At 41.3% G+C, this 14,600-nt stretch overlaps 1 protein-coding gene across 4 annotated transcripts in view; it reads right to left on the bottom strand.

Moving 5' to 3' along the window:
* Window positions 1-14,600, bottom strand: part of LOC117508745 (neurofibromin) — a 333,092-nt gene that overhangs the window by 233,830 nt on the left and 84,662 nt on the right. For all 4 annotated transcript variants that reach the window (XM_034168565.1, XM_034168568.1, XM_034168567.1 and 1 more), the window contains exons 12-14: window positions 14,587-14,600; window positions 3,224-3,361; window positions 2,679-2,792 (exon numbers count right to left, since the gene is read on the bottom strand). The exon at window positions 14,587-14,600 is cut by the window's right edge and continues 118 nt beyond it. In XM_034168565.1, coding sequence (XP_034024456.1) covers window positions 2,679-2,792; window positions 3,224-3,361; window positions 14,587-14,600 — 266 coding nt within the window. The remainder of the gene's footprint in view (window positions 1-2,678; window positions 2,793-3,223; window positions 3,362-14,586) is intronic.

Below are 14,600 nucleotides of genomic sequence, written 5' to 3'. Positions count from 1 at the left end.
CATCTGTTACCGCCCGTGCGTAGGACCGTGGTTTGATGTGAAGACCTGTGATGATGACGTCGTTGATTCTGGTGTACTGCTCCAATTCAGCCACTCTATTTTCCAGCTGCACCAGATGCCGGTCTTTCTCGGCATTCTGGAGCCGTAATGCCTTCACCTCCTCCACCAGATCCATGATTGATTTCTGTTGCTGCTTCACAACAGAAATCTCCTCTGATAAAAAGTCCAGAGATTTTTTAATATCGTCACCTTCCTCCGCTGTCAGAACCTTCTTAGGCCCCATGGTCGGTTTATGAGCAGCTTGTCGATCGCCGATGTTAACAGCCTGTGTTGTTTATCACCGGGATGGATCTGCACTGCGCTGGTGCCGCGCGGCCTCGGTGTTTCCGCGCTGATGGATCCGCGGTGGCTGCACGAGGCCTCGGGGAAGCGGCACTCGTGACGCGCGGCTCTAATGACGCAGCGCGCGGCCTCAGTGAATTCACCACGTTGAGCGGGCCTCGGACGTTGTTGCTGTCCAGTCGCGGGGCTAAGTTGCCGGTTGAGGTGGTATTCCCACTGTCCGGGTTGGCAAACACCGGCGTGGCAGATGGCAACTACAAACACCACCTCTGAAAACTCAGGTACAAACTTTTTGCAGCTCGCTCTGACGACACGCAGCTCTGACTGACTGTGACTGACGCAGCCTCACTCTCACTTTTATTAAACTGATCTGCTGAAATACTGTAATGTTTTGAGATATACAGTTTCTATTTATTTTTGGAGCTGTAGGCCTTAATTATCCAAATTAAAAATAAAACTGACTGAATCATATTAAAATTTTCATTCTCTGAAATGCCTGACAAAAAACTTTTTCCACGGACCATTATGTATATGTATATATGTATATATATATATATATATATATACACACAAACACACACACACACACGAGTATATACACACACAGTGAGGAAAATAAGTATTTGAACACTCTGTGGTTTTGCAAGTTCTACCACTTAGAAATCATGGAGGGGTCTGAAATTTCCATCTTAGATACATGTCCACTGTGAGAGACAAAATCTAAAAAAAATTTCGGAAATCACAATGTATGATTTTTTTTTTTTTTTTATCATTTATTTGTATGTTACTGCTGCAAATAATATTTGAACACCAACCAACCAGCAAGAATTCTGGCTCACACAGACCTGTTAATTTTTCTTTAAGAAGCCCTCTTATTCTGCACTCTTTACCTGTATTAATTGCACCTGTTTGAACTTGTTACCTGTATAAAAGACACCTGTTCACACACTCAATCAATCACACTCCAACCTGTCCACCACAGCAAGACCAAAGAGCTGTCTAAGGACACCAGGGACAAAACTGTAGACCTGCACAAGGCTGGGATGGACTACAGGACAACAGGCAAGCAGCTTGGTAGAAGACAAAAACTGTTATGATTATTTATTAGAAAGTGGAAGAAACACAAGATGACTGTCAATCTCCCTCGGTCTGGGATTCCATGCAAGATCTCACTTTGTGGGGTAAGGATGATTCTGAGAAAGCTCAGAACTACACAGGAGGACCTGGTCAATGACCTGAAGCGAGCTGGGACCACAGTCAAACATTACATTAGTAACACATGACGCTGTCATGGTTTAAAATCCTGCAGGGCAGCAAGGTCCCCCTGCTCAAGCCAGGACATGTCCAGGCCCGTCTGAAGTTCACCAGTGACCATCTGGATGATCCAGAGGAGGCATGGGAGAAGGTCATGTGGTCAGATGAGACCAGAATAGAGCTTTTTGGAATCAACTCCACTTACCATGTTTAGAGGATGACAACAACACCAAGAAAACCATCCCAACCATGAAGCATGGGGGTGGAAACATCATACTCTGGGGGAGCTCTTCTGCAAAGGGTGACTGCACCATATTGAAGGGAGGATGGATGGGGTCATGTATTGCGAGATTTTGGCAAACAACCTCCATCCCTCAGTAAGAGCGTTGAACATGGGTCATGGCTGGGTCTTCCAGCATGACAATGACCCCAAACACACAGCCAGAGCAACTAAGGAGGGGCTCCGTAAGAAGCATTTCAAGGTCCTGGAGTGGCCTGGTCAGTCTCCAGACATGAACTCAATAGAAAATCTTTGGAGGGAGCTGAAACTCCAAACCTGAAAGATTTGGAGAAGATCTGTATGGAGGAGTGGACCAAAATCCCTGCTGCAGTGTGTGAAAACCTGGTGAAAAACTACAGGAAACGTGTGACCTCTGTAATTGCAAACAAAGGCTACTGTACCAAATATTAACATTGATTTTCACAGGTGTTCAAATACTTATTTGCAGCAGTAACATATAAATCAATTTAAAAAAAATCATATCTTGTGATTTCCAGAATTTTTTTTTTTTTTTTTTTTTTTTAGATTATGTCTCTCACAGTGGACATGCACCTAAGATGAAAATTTCAGACACCTCCATGATTTCTAAGTGGGAGAACTTGGAAAATCGCAGGGTGTTCAAATACTTATTTTCCTCACTGTATATATATATATATATATATATATATATATATATATATATATATATATATATATATATATATATATATATATATATGTGTGTGTGTGTGTGTGTGTGTGTGTGTGTGTGTAATAAAATGATGCACATGGTTGAAGTTGTGGAGTGGCTCATGTATCTGACCTCCATAGCTTCATGTGAGAGTTGCGCGGTGTTGGTTAGTGGCACCAGCTGCACTAGTCCAATGATGAGCTCTGCTGTGCTGCTCTGGACATCTGGACCTTGCTTCACTGGGTTCTAGCACACACAAAAATGTCACAAAACCAAAACCTTCATTAACCAGTCTAAAGAGGACAATACTGTGCATTCATAAATGACACAAAAAATTTCCCTAAATTCCCATCAACACAATTTATCAATATGTAACATAATTCAATATAATTCAAATCTTAGCTGCCTATTCATGGATAGAAGTATATGTGTTGTACATGAATATATACATCCTGCTTATCTTGAACATAGTTACACATACATGCAGACTTGAGATTCGACTGCTCATGAAGTCTTGTCTTAGCATCGTCAATGTACATAAACATTGATATGCAACATATATCCCAAAAAAACAAACTTTTGTGGCAATCCATTTCTACCAGTACATGTAAACAAAACCTATCATTAACTCCTTCTGACACTTAATGTATTTTGAAATTCAGAATTGGCACACTTACATGTAACATGAGTTTGGGGTCAGCATGAATGAGTTTGACCAAAGCAAGAAGGAGGCACTTATAACTTCGAGTGTCAAGATCTGTGGCTTTTTCTTTGAATTTAAGGCTAGTGCTCATCTTCCCTTTGAATGTGAGACTCTGGAGGAAGGCAGGAGAAAACATGGAGGTCAGCATAAGACAAGGCACATTACCTGCAACTACTCCTCTCAGGTGTATCGGTTATACATTAAATGGGGTTCCAAGATGGTAGCAAGCTGAGCAGATGTGTGACCAAGAGCTGGATAAACTAGATATCTGTGATCAAGCTCTTAAATTAAATACCACTGATCTGATAAATTAGTTGTTGCATGTATTATATATCATTGCGAGTAATTCTTTAGTGAAGACACGCCTGAAACTGCACAACCTCTATATATAAATCACAAATGGGACATATTAAAACAGAACCAACAAAAATCCCATAATTATCTCCCCTTGAAGACGGACTGGAATGATCTGCCTTTGTGCACTTCTACATGTGAGGTACTACAACTGTGTATCATTTCGCTGAAATCCATTAAGGGATTTCAAAAGAGTGAGATTCCCACATACTATGCATTCTATCTGCGGTCCGTTGCATCTGTGGTATGTGTATGGAGCTGACAGACAACACTCACGTTTCCACCAGCTCCACAGCAGTACGTCTCAGTTGCAGTAGTACGTACGTTTGTCTTTGACTGACAAACTCCAAAAATCATCAGTCTCTCTTTATTTAATTTTGCACCTCTGCACGTGCACGCACACACACACCCTGATGCATTCAATGTGACTCAAATCTCTCCCCTACTTGTCAACCGATTCCCATACTCACTGCAACAAACCCATGTTGAGGACAGACCAAAAACATGACAGACGTGACAGTATAATTAAACTTTGTATGGAAATAAAGTCGACTTTTTATTTGCTTTAATACATATTTGACAAAATAGAATATTTGTAGTCAAACTGAAAGTGAATTTGAAAGTTTTAGCCAAGGTCAACTTATACCCTAAGAGTATTTGGACCACCACAATCAAGTTGAAATAATGCAATCAAGATCTTACTTTGGACAAAGTAACAATTATTAAGATAAATATTATTAATACTTGTCAGTAACTGCCAGAAGTTTAGAACCCATGGCCATTAGCAAATGCTGAGATTCCTCCTTTGAGATGCTCTGCCAGGTTTTTACAGCCTCCTTCAGTTGTTGTTGGTTTGTGGGGCTTTCTTCCTTCAGGTTTGTAAGTGAAGAACATGCTCTACTGGTTTGAGGTCGGGTGACTGAATATTCCATTTGTTTCCTGTCCAAAGCTCTTGGAATGCTTTGGCAGTGTGCTTTGGTTCATTATCCATCTGCACTGTGAGGTGCAGTCCTGCCAGTTTGGCAGCATTTAGCTCAATCTGAACCTATAGTAATAGAATTCATTGTGCAACTTCCATCAGCGGTCTCTTGATCAGTAAACAACAGTCTGAACTCAGTCAGATGCCTGTTAGCACATTGGTAGAGCGCACCTGGACGAGTTAATCAGCTCTTGACAGTGCAGGAAGAGGAGAAAAATGTGCAGGTTAGGAATCCCTGAGGAACAGAACACGCAATGCTTCACACACTGACACATAATACACAATGCTTCAATTCAGTTCCGTTGTGGTGTTATGCTACGTTTACACATAACGACAACAAGTCACGAATGCCACGAAGTACACATTCTTGGCCGCTGATCACGAATGTGATTATTCGGGGCAGAGGCGTCAGGTGTCCTCAGGAACTGCTGCAACCTGTTAACACACGTTACGATTAATGGCATATGTTGCCGGAGAATTATCAGGAACCATTACGCACGGTCAACAATAGTGTTCCGCATTGTTACGCACAGCGCATCGTTAAGTTCTGTCACGTTGTGAAGGAGGTGAATTGTCTCCACACACACCCATATTCATCCAACTGAATTCAGATCGCTCCAGTTTTTCAGAAGAACTTTGTGACTGCATGCGTAGTTGGGCTCTGTGCCATGGAGTGGCGCAGAGAGGAGGAAAAGGACAGCGCCAGATGTTTGGCTTCATGCGGCTCTCGTCTGGCGCATTTCCCCAAACATCAGGCACAAGCAGCAGGTGGAACACCTGCAGGAGCGCGCTGAAGAGCACTGAAATTTGACTTTTAGCCGACTTGGTGTCAGCAATCAATGTTGTGCAGCGCAGGGTTTAATTGTGCGCGCGCTTCTTCCTCCGCTGAACTGGAGGAGGTGCAGAGATGTCTGGCTGCACGTGAGTCTCCTCTCGCTCCTCTGGTTCAGACTCGTTCTCTCGCTCATCGGTTACAGCAGGTGGAACACCTGCAGGAGCGTCCTGAGGAACTTCAACGGGAACTGTGGACCGACATTTGGAGCCGAGTTTAATTGTGCGCACATGACAGAAAACTGATCCGTCATGGCGCTCAGTGAAATGTGACGCCGCGTTACAAGTCGTGTCAAAACTTGACAGTATCCGTGTCACTTCGTAATAACGCGTGACAGTTTGGGCTCCAAGAACCATCACAGGAACCACTACGAACGTTGTCACGTTCTATTAAGGATCAGTACTCATCAAGACGGATCAATACGCTCAGTTGCGACCTCCACGACGCGAGACGAAATGAGGGCGGTGTGTGACATTCGTGGAAGATTTGACAGGCAAAAACATGCTCCACGAATATCAAGAATATCACGCACCAACACGCACTATTCAGATGCATTAAGTCACATTAACAATGTCAGGAATGTGTCACGAATGACAAAAAAATGACATGTAACGTGTCTTGCTTATGTGTAAACGCACCTTAACAAAGAGGCAAATTTTCAAACACTGGATCACTGTCCAAATGCTAATGTATCTGACTATACATGTATTCAGGGGTCTGTGGGTCTCAATTTTATGTGCATTCATTAATAAAAGCAATGTTGATTACCTGCCGCCTGCTGCCATGATTTTCAGTCTGATGGGAGAACAGACAAGTTGTAATTGTAATACGATTAACGACACGAATAATGCAGCTGCACTGATTTCCAGTCACATGTAAGAATGTGATCAAATTTTAGTGCATTTACATCCAATTTAGGTTCAGAACTGCTGCTCTTCACAAGTTTTTGTGTTGTCTTTTTTGCACACCTTTGAACAAACAAATAAAATCTAAAATAAATACAAAAACCTTGTACCTTGTCAGTCGCTGTAACCGTCAATCCCGCAACCCAACCCAAGTTCTTGATAAAAACAGTCTACTTCAGAAGTATTGGAACAATTAGCCCAACTTATTTGTTTTTGCTATCCACTGAAGACATTTGGGTTTGACATCAAAAGGTGAATACAAGAAGACCATTTGGAATGTCAACTTTCATTTGCTAATATCTACAGTAAGCTGTATTGCACAACACAGAACAAAGGACATTCTACATTAAATCATTCAAGCATTTTTTATGTCAATTTTGGAATAATTAAAGTACAACCCTAATTCCAATGAAGTTGGGACGTTGTGTAAAATGTAAATAAAAACAGAATACAATGATCTGCAAATCCTCTTCAACCTATATTCAACTGAATACACCACAAAGACAAGATATTTAATGGTCAAACTGAAACTTTATTGTTTTTGTGCAAATATTTGCTCATTTTGAAATGGATGCCTGCAACACGTTTCACAAAGGTTGGGACAGTGGTATGTTTACCACTGTGTTACATCACTTTTCCTTCTAACAACACTCAAAAAGCATTTGGGAACTGAGGACACTAATTGTTGAAGCTTTGGAGCTGGAATTCTTTCCCATTCTTGCTTGATTTACGACTTCAGTTGTTCAACAGTCCGGGGTATCCGTAGTCGTATTTTGTGCTTCATAATGCGCCACACATTTTCAATGGGCGACAGGTCTGGACAGCAGGCAGGCCAGTCTAGTACCTGCACTCTTTTACTATGGAGCCGCTCTGTTGTAACACGTGCAGAATGTGGCTTGGCATTGTCTTGCTGAAATAAGCAGGGACGTCCCTGAAAAAGACATTGCTTGGATGGCAGAATGTGTTGCTCCAAAACCTGGATGTACCTGTCAGCACTGATGGTGCCATCACAGGTGTGTAAGCTGCCTATGTCATGGGCACTAACACACACCCATACCATCACAGATGCTGGAATTTGAACATTGCACTGGTAACAAGCTGGAGGGTCTTTTTCCTCTTTTGTCTGGAGGACACGGCATCCATGATTTCCAAAAGCAATTTGAAATGTGGACTCAGACCACAGCACACTTTTCCACTTTGCATCTGTCCATTTCAAATGAGCTCAGGCCCAGAGAAGGTGGCGGCGTATCTTGATGTTGTTGGTTGTTGATGTATGGCTTTCGCTTTGCATGGTAGAGTTTTAACTTGCACTTGTAGATGTAGCAACAAACTGTGTTAACTGACAATGGTTTTCTGAAGTGTTCTTGAGCCCATGTGGTAAGATCCTTTACACAATGATGACGGTTTTTAATGCAGTGCCGCCTGAGGGATCGAAGGTCACAGACATTCAATGTTGGTTTTCGGCCTTGCCGCTTACATGTAGAAAGTTCCCCAGATTCTCTGAATCTTCTGATTATATTATGGACTGTAGATGATGGAATCCCTAAATTCCTTGCAATTGAATGTTGAGAAACATTGTTCTTAGATTGTTGGACTATTTTTTTCACGCAGTTATTCACAAAGTGGTGATCCTCGCCCCATCTTTGCTTGTGAACGGCTGAGACTTTTGGGGATGCTCCTTTTATACCCAATCATTTTATACCCAATACCTTTCACTAAGGTACTTATATCTTGTCTCCATACACATTTCAGCACACTTTATGGTGGTGAGTACATACAAATGTCCTTTTTCTTGTTCTTTTTTTAATATTATTATATTAGTGATAAAAATGGAGGAGTGGGGTACAATTAGTTAAACCCAACAGCTAATATTAGGTTATCAAGCTGGCTCCAGCACGTTTATCATTGCTAACAATATAGTCGGTTCTGTTCTGTTTGGGTAACGTACGTTAATACACGCTTTTGTTTACATTTGTTGTTACATGTATTTGTTAATACCGTTATTGTAGGGTTAAACTAAGCTAATGTACTTCATACACTAATTACCGGTTTTGTTTAACCTTGTTGGCTAGCAAGGTATGGTTGGCTAATTAACAGCTAAATTAACGGTAGCTCATCTAGCTATAGTTAGCTAACTTTCGTGATGTACACTTTTATTTTACATTGTGTAGATTTTTAATGGTTCTTCAGTTTATGGTTTTTTAATAGATATCAACAGATAGTATCTAAGTTTGGGGTTCCTATAGTAAGCTACCATGGTGAACTTTAGATACCGAAAACATATTACATCATACCTTCTGTTTCTATAACCATATTTATAGCTTAGCCTACTAGCTATAATTTAATTTTACTACAAGTCTACAGACTAGGTATACGTATACTACAATCTTCTCCTGTATGAATATTTAGGTTTTAGAAGCTAACTCCTATAATATTATGTAGTAACTATATTTCTTGTATATCAAATCAAATCAATTTTATTTATATGGTGCCAAATCACAACAAACAATTGCCCCAAGGTGCTTTATACTGTAAGGCAAAGCCATAAAATAATTACAGAAAAACCCCAACGGTCAAAACGACCCCCTGTGAGCAAGCACTTGGCAACAGCGGGAAGGAAAAACTCCCTTTTAACAGGAAGAAACCTCCAGCAGAACCAGGCTCAGGGAGGGGCAGTCTTCTGCTAGGATTGGTTGGGGAGCAGAGATCAATCGCTAATGATTAAATGCAGAGTGGTGCATACAGAGCAAAAAGAGAAAGAAACACTCAGTGCATCATGGGAACCCCCCAGCAGTCTAAGTCTATAGCAGCATAACTAAGGGATGGTTCAGGGTCACCTGATCCAACCCCAACTATAAGCTTTAGCAAAAAGGAAAGTTTTAAGCCTAATCTTAAAAGTAGAGAGGGTGTCTGTCTCCCTGATCCGAATTGGGAGCTGGTTCCAGAGGAGAGGAGCCTGAAAGCTGAAGGCTCTGCCTCCCATTCTACTCTTACAAACCCTAGGAACTACAAGTAAGCCTGCAGTCTGAGAGCGAAGCGCTCTATTGGGGTGATATGGTACTATCAGGTCCCTAAGATAAGATGGGACCTGATTATTCAAAACCTTATAAGTAAGAAGAAGAATTTTAAATTCTATTCTAGAATTAACAGGAAACCAATGAAGAGAGGCCAATATGGGTGAGATATGCTCTCTCCTTCTAGTCCCTGTCAGTACTCTAGCTGCAGCATTTTGAATTAACCGAAGGCTTTTCAGGGAACTTTTAGGGCAACCTGATAATAATGAATTACAATAGTCCAGCCTAGAGGAAATAAATGCATGAATTAGTTTTTCAGCATCACTCTGAGACAAGACCTTTCTAATTTTAGAGATATTGCGCAAATGCAAAAAACCAGTCCTACATATTTGTTTAATATGTGCATTGAATGACATATCATGATCAAAAATGACTCCAAGATTTCTCACAGTATTACTAGAGGTCAGGGTAATGCCATCCAGAGTAAGGATCTGGTTAGACACCATGTTTCTAAGATTTGTGGGGCCAAGTACAATAACTTCAGTTTTATCTGAGTTTAAAAGCAGGAAATTAGAGGTCATCCATGTCTTTATGTCTGTAAGACAATCCTGCAGTTTAGCTAATTGTTGTGTGTCCTCTGGCTTCATGGATAGATAAAGCTGGGTATCATCTGCGTAACAATGAAAATTTAAGCAATGCTGTCTAATACTGCCTAAGGGAAGCATGTATAAAGTGAATAAAATTGGTCCTAGCACAGAACCTTGTGGAACTCCATAATTAACCTTAGTCTGTGAAGAAGATTCCCCATTTACATGAACAAATTGCAATCTATTAGATAAATATGATTCAAACCACCGCAGCGCAGTGCCTTTAATATCTATGGCATGCTCTAATCTCTGTAATAAAATTTTATGGTCAACAGTATCAAAAGCAGCACTGAGGTCTAACAGAACAAGCACAGAGATGAGTCCACTGTCTGAGGCCATAAGAAGATCATTTGTAACCTTCACTAATGCTGTTTCTGTACTATGATGAATTCTAAACCCTGACTGAAAGTCTTCAAATAGACCATTCCTCTGCAGATGATCAGTTAGCTGTTTTACAACTACCCTTTCAAGAATTTTTGAGAGAAAAGGAAGGTTGGAGATTGGCCTATAATTAGCTAAGATAGCTGGGTCAAGTGATGGCTTTTTAAGTAATGGTTTAATTACTGCCACCTTAAAAGCCTGTGGTACATAGCCAACTAATAAAGACAGATTGATCATATTTAAGATCGAAGCATTGATTAATGGTAGAGCTTCCTTGAGCAGCCTGGTAGGAATGGGGTCTAACAGACATGTTGATGGTTTGGAGGAAGTAACTAATGAAAATAACTCAGACAGAACAATCAGAGATAAAGAGTCTAACCAAATACCGGCATCACTGAAAGCAGCCAAAGAGAACGATATGTCTTTGGGATGGTTATGAGTAATTTTTTCTCTAATATTTAAAATTTTATTAGCAAAGAAAGTCATGAAGTCATTACTAGTTAAAGTTAAAGGAATACTCGGCTCAATAGAGCTCTGACTCTGTCAGCCTGGCTACAGTGCTGAAAAGAAACCTGGGGTTGTTCTTATTTTCTTCAATTAGTGATGAGTAGTAAGATGTCCTAGCTTTACGGAGGGCTTTTTTATAGAGCAACAGACTCTTTTTCCAGGCTAAGTGAAGATCTTCTAAATTAGTGAGACGCCATTTCCTCTCCAACTTACGGGTTATCTGCTTTAAGCTGTAAATTTGTGAGTTATACCACGGAGTCAGGCACTTCTGATTTAAGGCTCTCTTTTTCAGAGGAGCTACAGCATCCAAAGTTGTCCTCAATGAGGATATAAAACTACTGACGAGATAATCTATCTCACTCACAGAGTTTAGGTAGCTACTCTGCCCTGTGTTGGTATATGGCATTGGAGAACATAAAGAAGGAATCATATCCTTAAACCTAGTTACAGCGCTTTCTGAAAGACTTCTACTGTAATGAACCTTATTCCCCACTGCTGGGTAGTCCATCAGCGTAAATGTAAATGTTATTAAGAAATGATCAGACAGAAGGGGGTTTTCAGGGAATACTGTTAAGTCTTCAATTTCCATACCATAAGTCAGAACAAGATCTAAGGTATGATTAAAGTATATGTTGTTTATTACCCTGATTGTGTAAATATCATTTATATACATGCTGTCCATTTTCTTGAGCCGCTTAGGTGGGTAGGGAGAGTTCCCATGAGATAAAAAAAAAGCTTTTCAACCTGCCATCCCTGGTTCTCAAGACCAGGCACCTAAGTGGCTCTACTCTACTCTTCTTTTTTTTTTAGATGTTTAGATATACCTTAGTATACACTAGCAGAGTTCTATCTTAGAATTGGAATGTGTTGGAGAAGACATACCTTACTGAATTTTTATGACACTCACAATTAGTGTCCTCAGTTCCCAAATGCTTATTGAGTGTTGTTAGAAGGAAAGGTGATGTAACAGTGGTAAACATATGAGGGCTGTCAAAGTATAGGTCCTTTTTATTTTTTTCAAAAACTATATGGATTTCATTCATATGTTTTTACGTCAGACATGCTTGAACCCTCGTGCGCATGCGTGAGTTTTTCCACGCCTGTCGGTGACGTCATTGGCCTGTGAGCACTCCTTGTGGGAGGAGTCGTCCAGCCCCTCGTCGGAATTCCTTTGTCTGAAAAGTTGCTGAGAGACTGGCGCTTTGTTTGATCAAAATTTTTTCTAAACCTGTGAGACACATCGAAGTGGACACGGTTCGAAAAATTAAGCTGGTTTTCAGTGAAAATTTTAACGGCTGATGAGAGATTTTGAGGTGAGGTGAATATCTTGTCTTTGTGGTGTATCAATTGAATATAGGTTGAAGAGGATTTGCAAATTATTGTATTCTGTTTTTATTTACATTTTACACAACGTCCAACTTCACTGGAATTGGGGTTGTATGTTAAACTCCCTTTACTTACAAAAACAAACAACTGAAGCAATTATTCAATGAAAAACATTTCACTGTCCATCTATCCTCAAGGATAGAGTTTTTTTAACATTGTTTTGCCCCCTATGACCCTGTAAAAGCCAGGTTTTACTTCTGCATAGCTTCCCATCAGGGTTATGTTGAACAACCATCAAAGACAGCCATGTGGCATTTCACCTTTACTGTCTTATGGTGATACTGAGGGCAGTGCTACATATTGGTACCAGAAAACATACACTCAACAAAAATATAAACGCAACACTTTTGGTTTTGCTCCCATTTTGTATGAGATGAACTCAAAGATCTAAAACTTTTTCCACATACACAATATCACCATTTCCCTCAAATATTGTTCACAAACCAGTCTAAATCTGTGATAGTGAGTACTTCTCCTTTGCTGAGATAATCCATCCCACCTCACAGGTGTGCCATATCAAGATGCTGATTAGACACCATGATTAGTGCACAGGTGTGCCTTAGACTGCCCACAATAAAAGGCCACTCTGAAAGGTGCAGTTTTGTTTTATTGGGGGGGGGGATACCAGTCAGTATCTGGTGTGACCACCATTTGCCTCATGCAGTGCAACACATCTCCTTCGCATAGAGTTGATCAGGTTGTCAATTGTGGCCTGTGGAATGTTGGTCCACTCCTCTTCAATGGCTGTGCGAAGTTGCTGGATATTGGCAGGAACTGGTACACGCTGTCGTATACGCCGATCCAGAGCATCCCAAACATGCTCAATGGGTGACATGTCCGGTGAGTATGCCGGCCATGCAAGAACTGGGACATTTTCAGCTTCCAAGAATTGTGTACAGATCCTTGCAACATGGGGCCGTGCATTATCTTGCTGCAACATGAGGTGATGTTCTTGGATGTATGGCACAACAATGGGCCTCAGGATCTCGTCACGGTATCTCTGTGCATTCAAAATGCCATCAATAAAATGCACCTGTGTTCTTCGTCCATAACAGATGCCTGCCCATACCATAACCCCACTGCCACCATGGGCCACTCGATCCACAACATTGACATCAGAAAACCGCTCACTCACACGACGCCACACATGCTGTCTGCCATCTGCCCTGAACAGTGTGAACCGGGATTCATCCGTGAAGAGAACACCTCTCTAACGTGCCAAATGCCAGCGAATATGAGCATTTGCCCACTCAAGTCGGTTACGACGACGAACTGGAGTCAGGTTGAGACCCCGATGAGGACGACGAGCATGCAGATGAGCTTCCCTGAGACGGTTTCTGACAGTTTGTGCAGAAATTCTTTGGTTATGCAAACCGATTGTTTCAGCAGCTGTCCGAGTGGCTGGTCTCAGACGATCTTGGAGGTGAACATGCTGGATGTGGAGGTCCTGGGCTGGTGTGGTTACACGTGGTCTGCGGTTGCGAAGCTGGTTGGATGTACTGCCAAATTCTCTGAAACGCCTTTGGAGACGGCTTATGGTAGAGAAATGAACATTCAATACACGAGCAACAGCTCTGGTTGACATTCCTGCTGTCAGCATGCCAGTTGCACTCTCCGTCCAATCTTGCGACATCTGTGGCATTGTGCTGTGTGATAAAACTGCACCTTTCAGAGTGGCCTTTTATTGTGGACAGTCTAAGGCACACCTGTGCACTAATCATGGTGTCTAATCATCATCTTGATATGGCACACCTGTGAGGTGGGATGGATTATTTCAGCAAAGGAGAAGTGCTCACTATCACAAATTTAGACTGGTTTGTGAACAATATTTGAGGGAAATGGTGATATTGTGTATGTGGAAAAAGTTTTAGATCTTTGAGTTCATCTCATACAAAATGGGAGCAAAACCAAAAGTGTTGCGTTTATAATTTTGTTGAGTGTAGAATAAGAAGCCCAGAGTGGAAACAGCCTACTATTCCATGTTATTGCTCCCAGGAGGACAGAAGAAAGCAGTGACTGCAACACCTGCATTTCTTGACTTTTAGTATCAACATCAATCTCATCCATCTGTCCTGTGATTCTAGAACATTTCAGGTGCATCACTTGATCACAGCTGTAAATTCAACAAATCAACTTATTTCCAAGTTAAACGTTGTCTAGGGGGCATGGGAGCATGTTAAAAAGCCTCTGCAACATTAGATTATGTATACTTACTGTGTTCCCTGTGTATGCCAGAGGCAAGGCAGGTGTGCACTACTACTGAAGAAAAACTGCCCTTAATGCTTCACTTCATACAAAACTGTAAATAGTAACTGAAATACTGACACCTCACCGTTGTCATTCGCA

The sequence above is a fragment of the Thalassophryne amazonica genome, chromosome 4, assembly GCF_902500255.1.
Source record: "Thalassophryne amazonica chromosome 4, fThaAma1.1, whole genome shotgun sequence".
In the NCBI taxonomy this organism is placed as follows: Eukaryota; Metazoa; Chordata; class Actinopteri; order Batrachoidiformes; family Batrachoididae; genus Thalassophryne; species Thalassophryne amazonica.
This window is presented reverse-complemented; position numbering and strand designations above follow the sequence as displayed.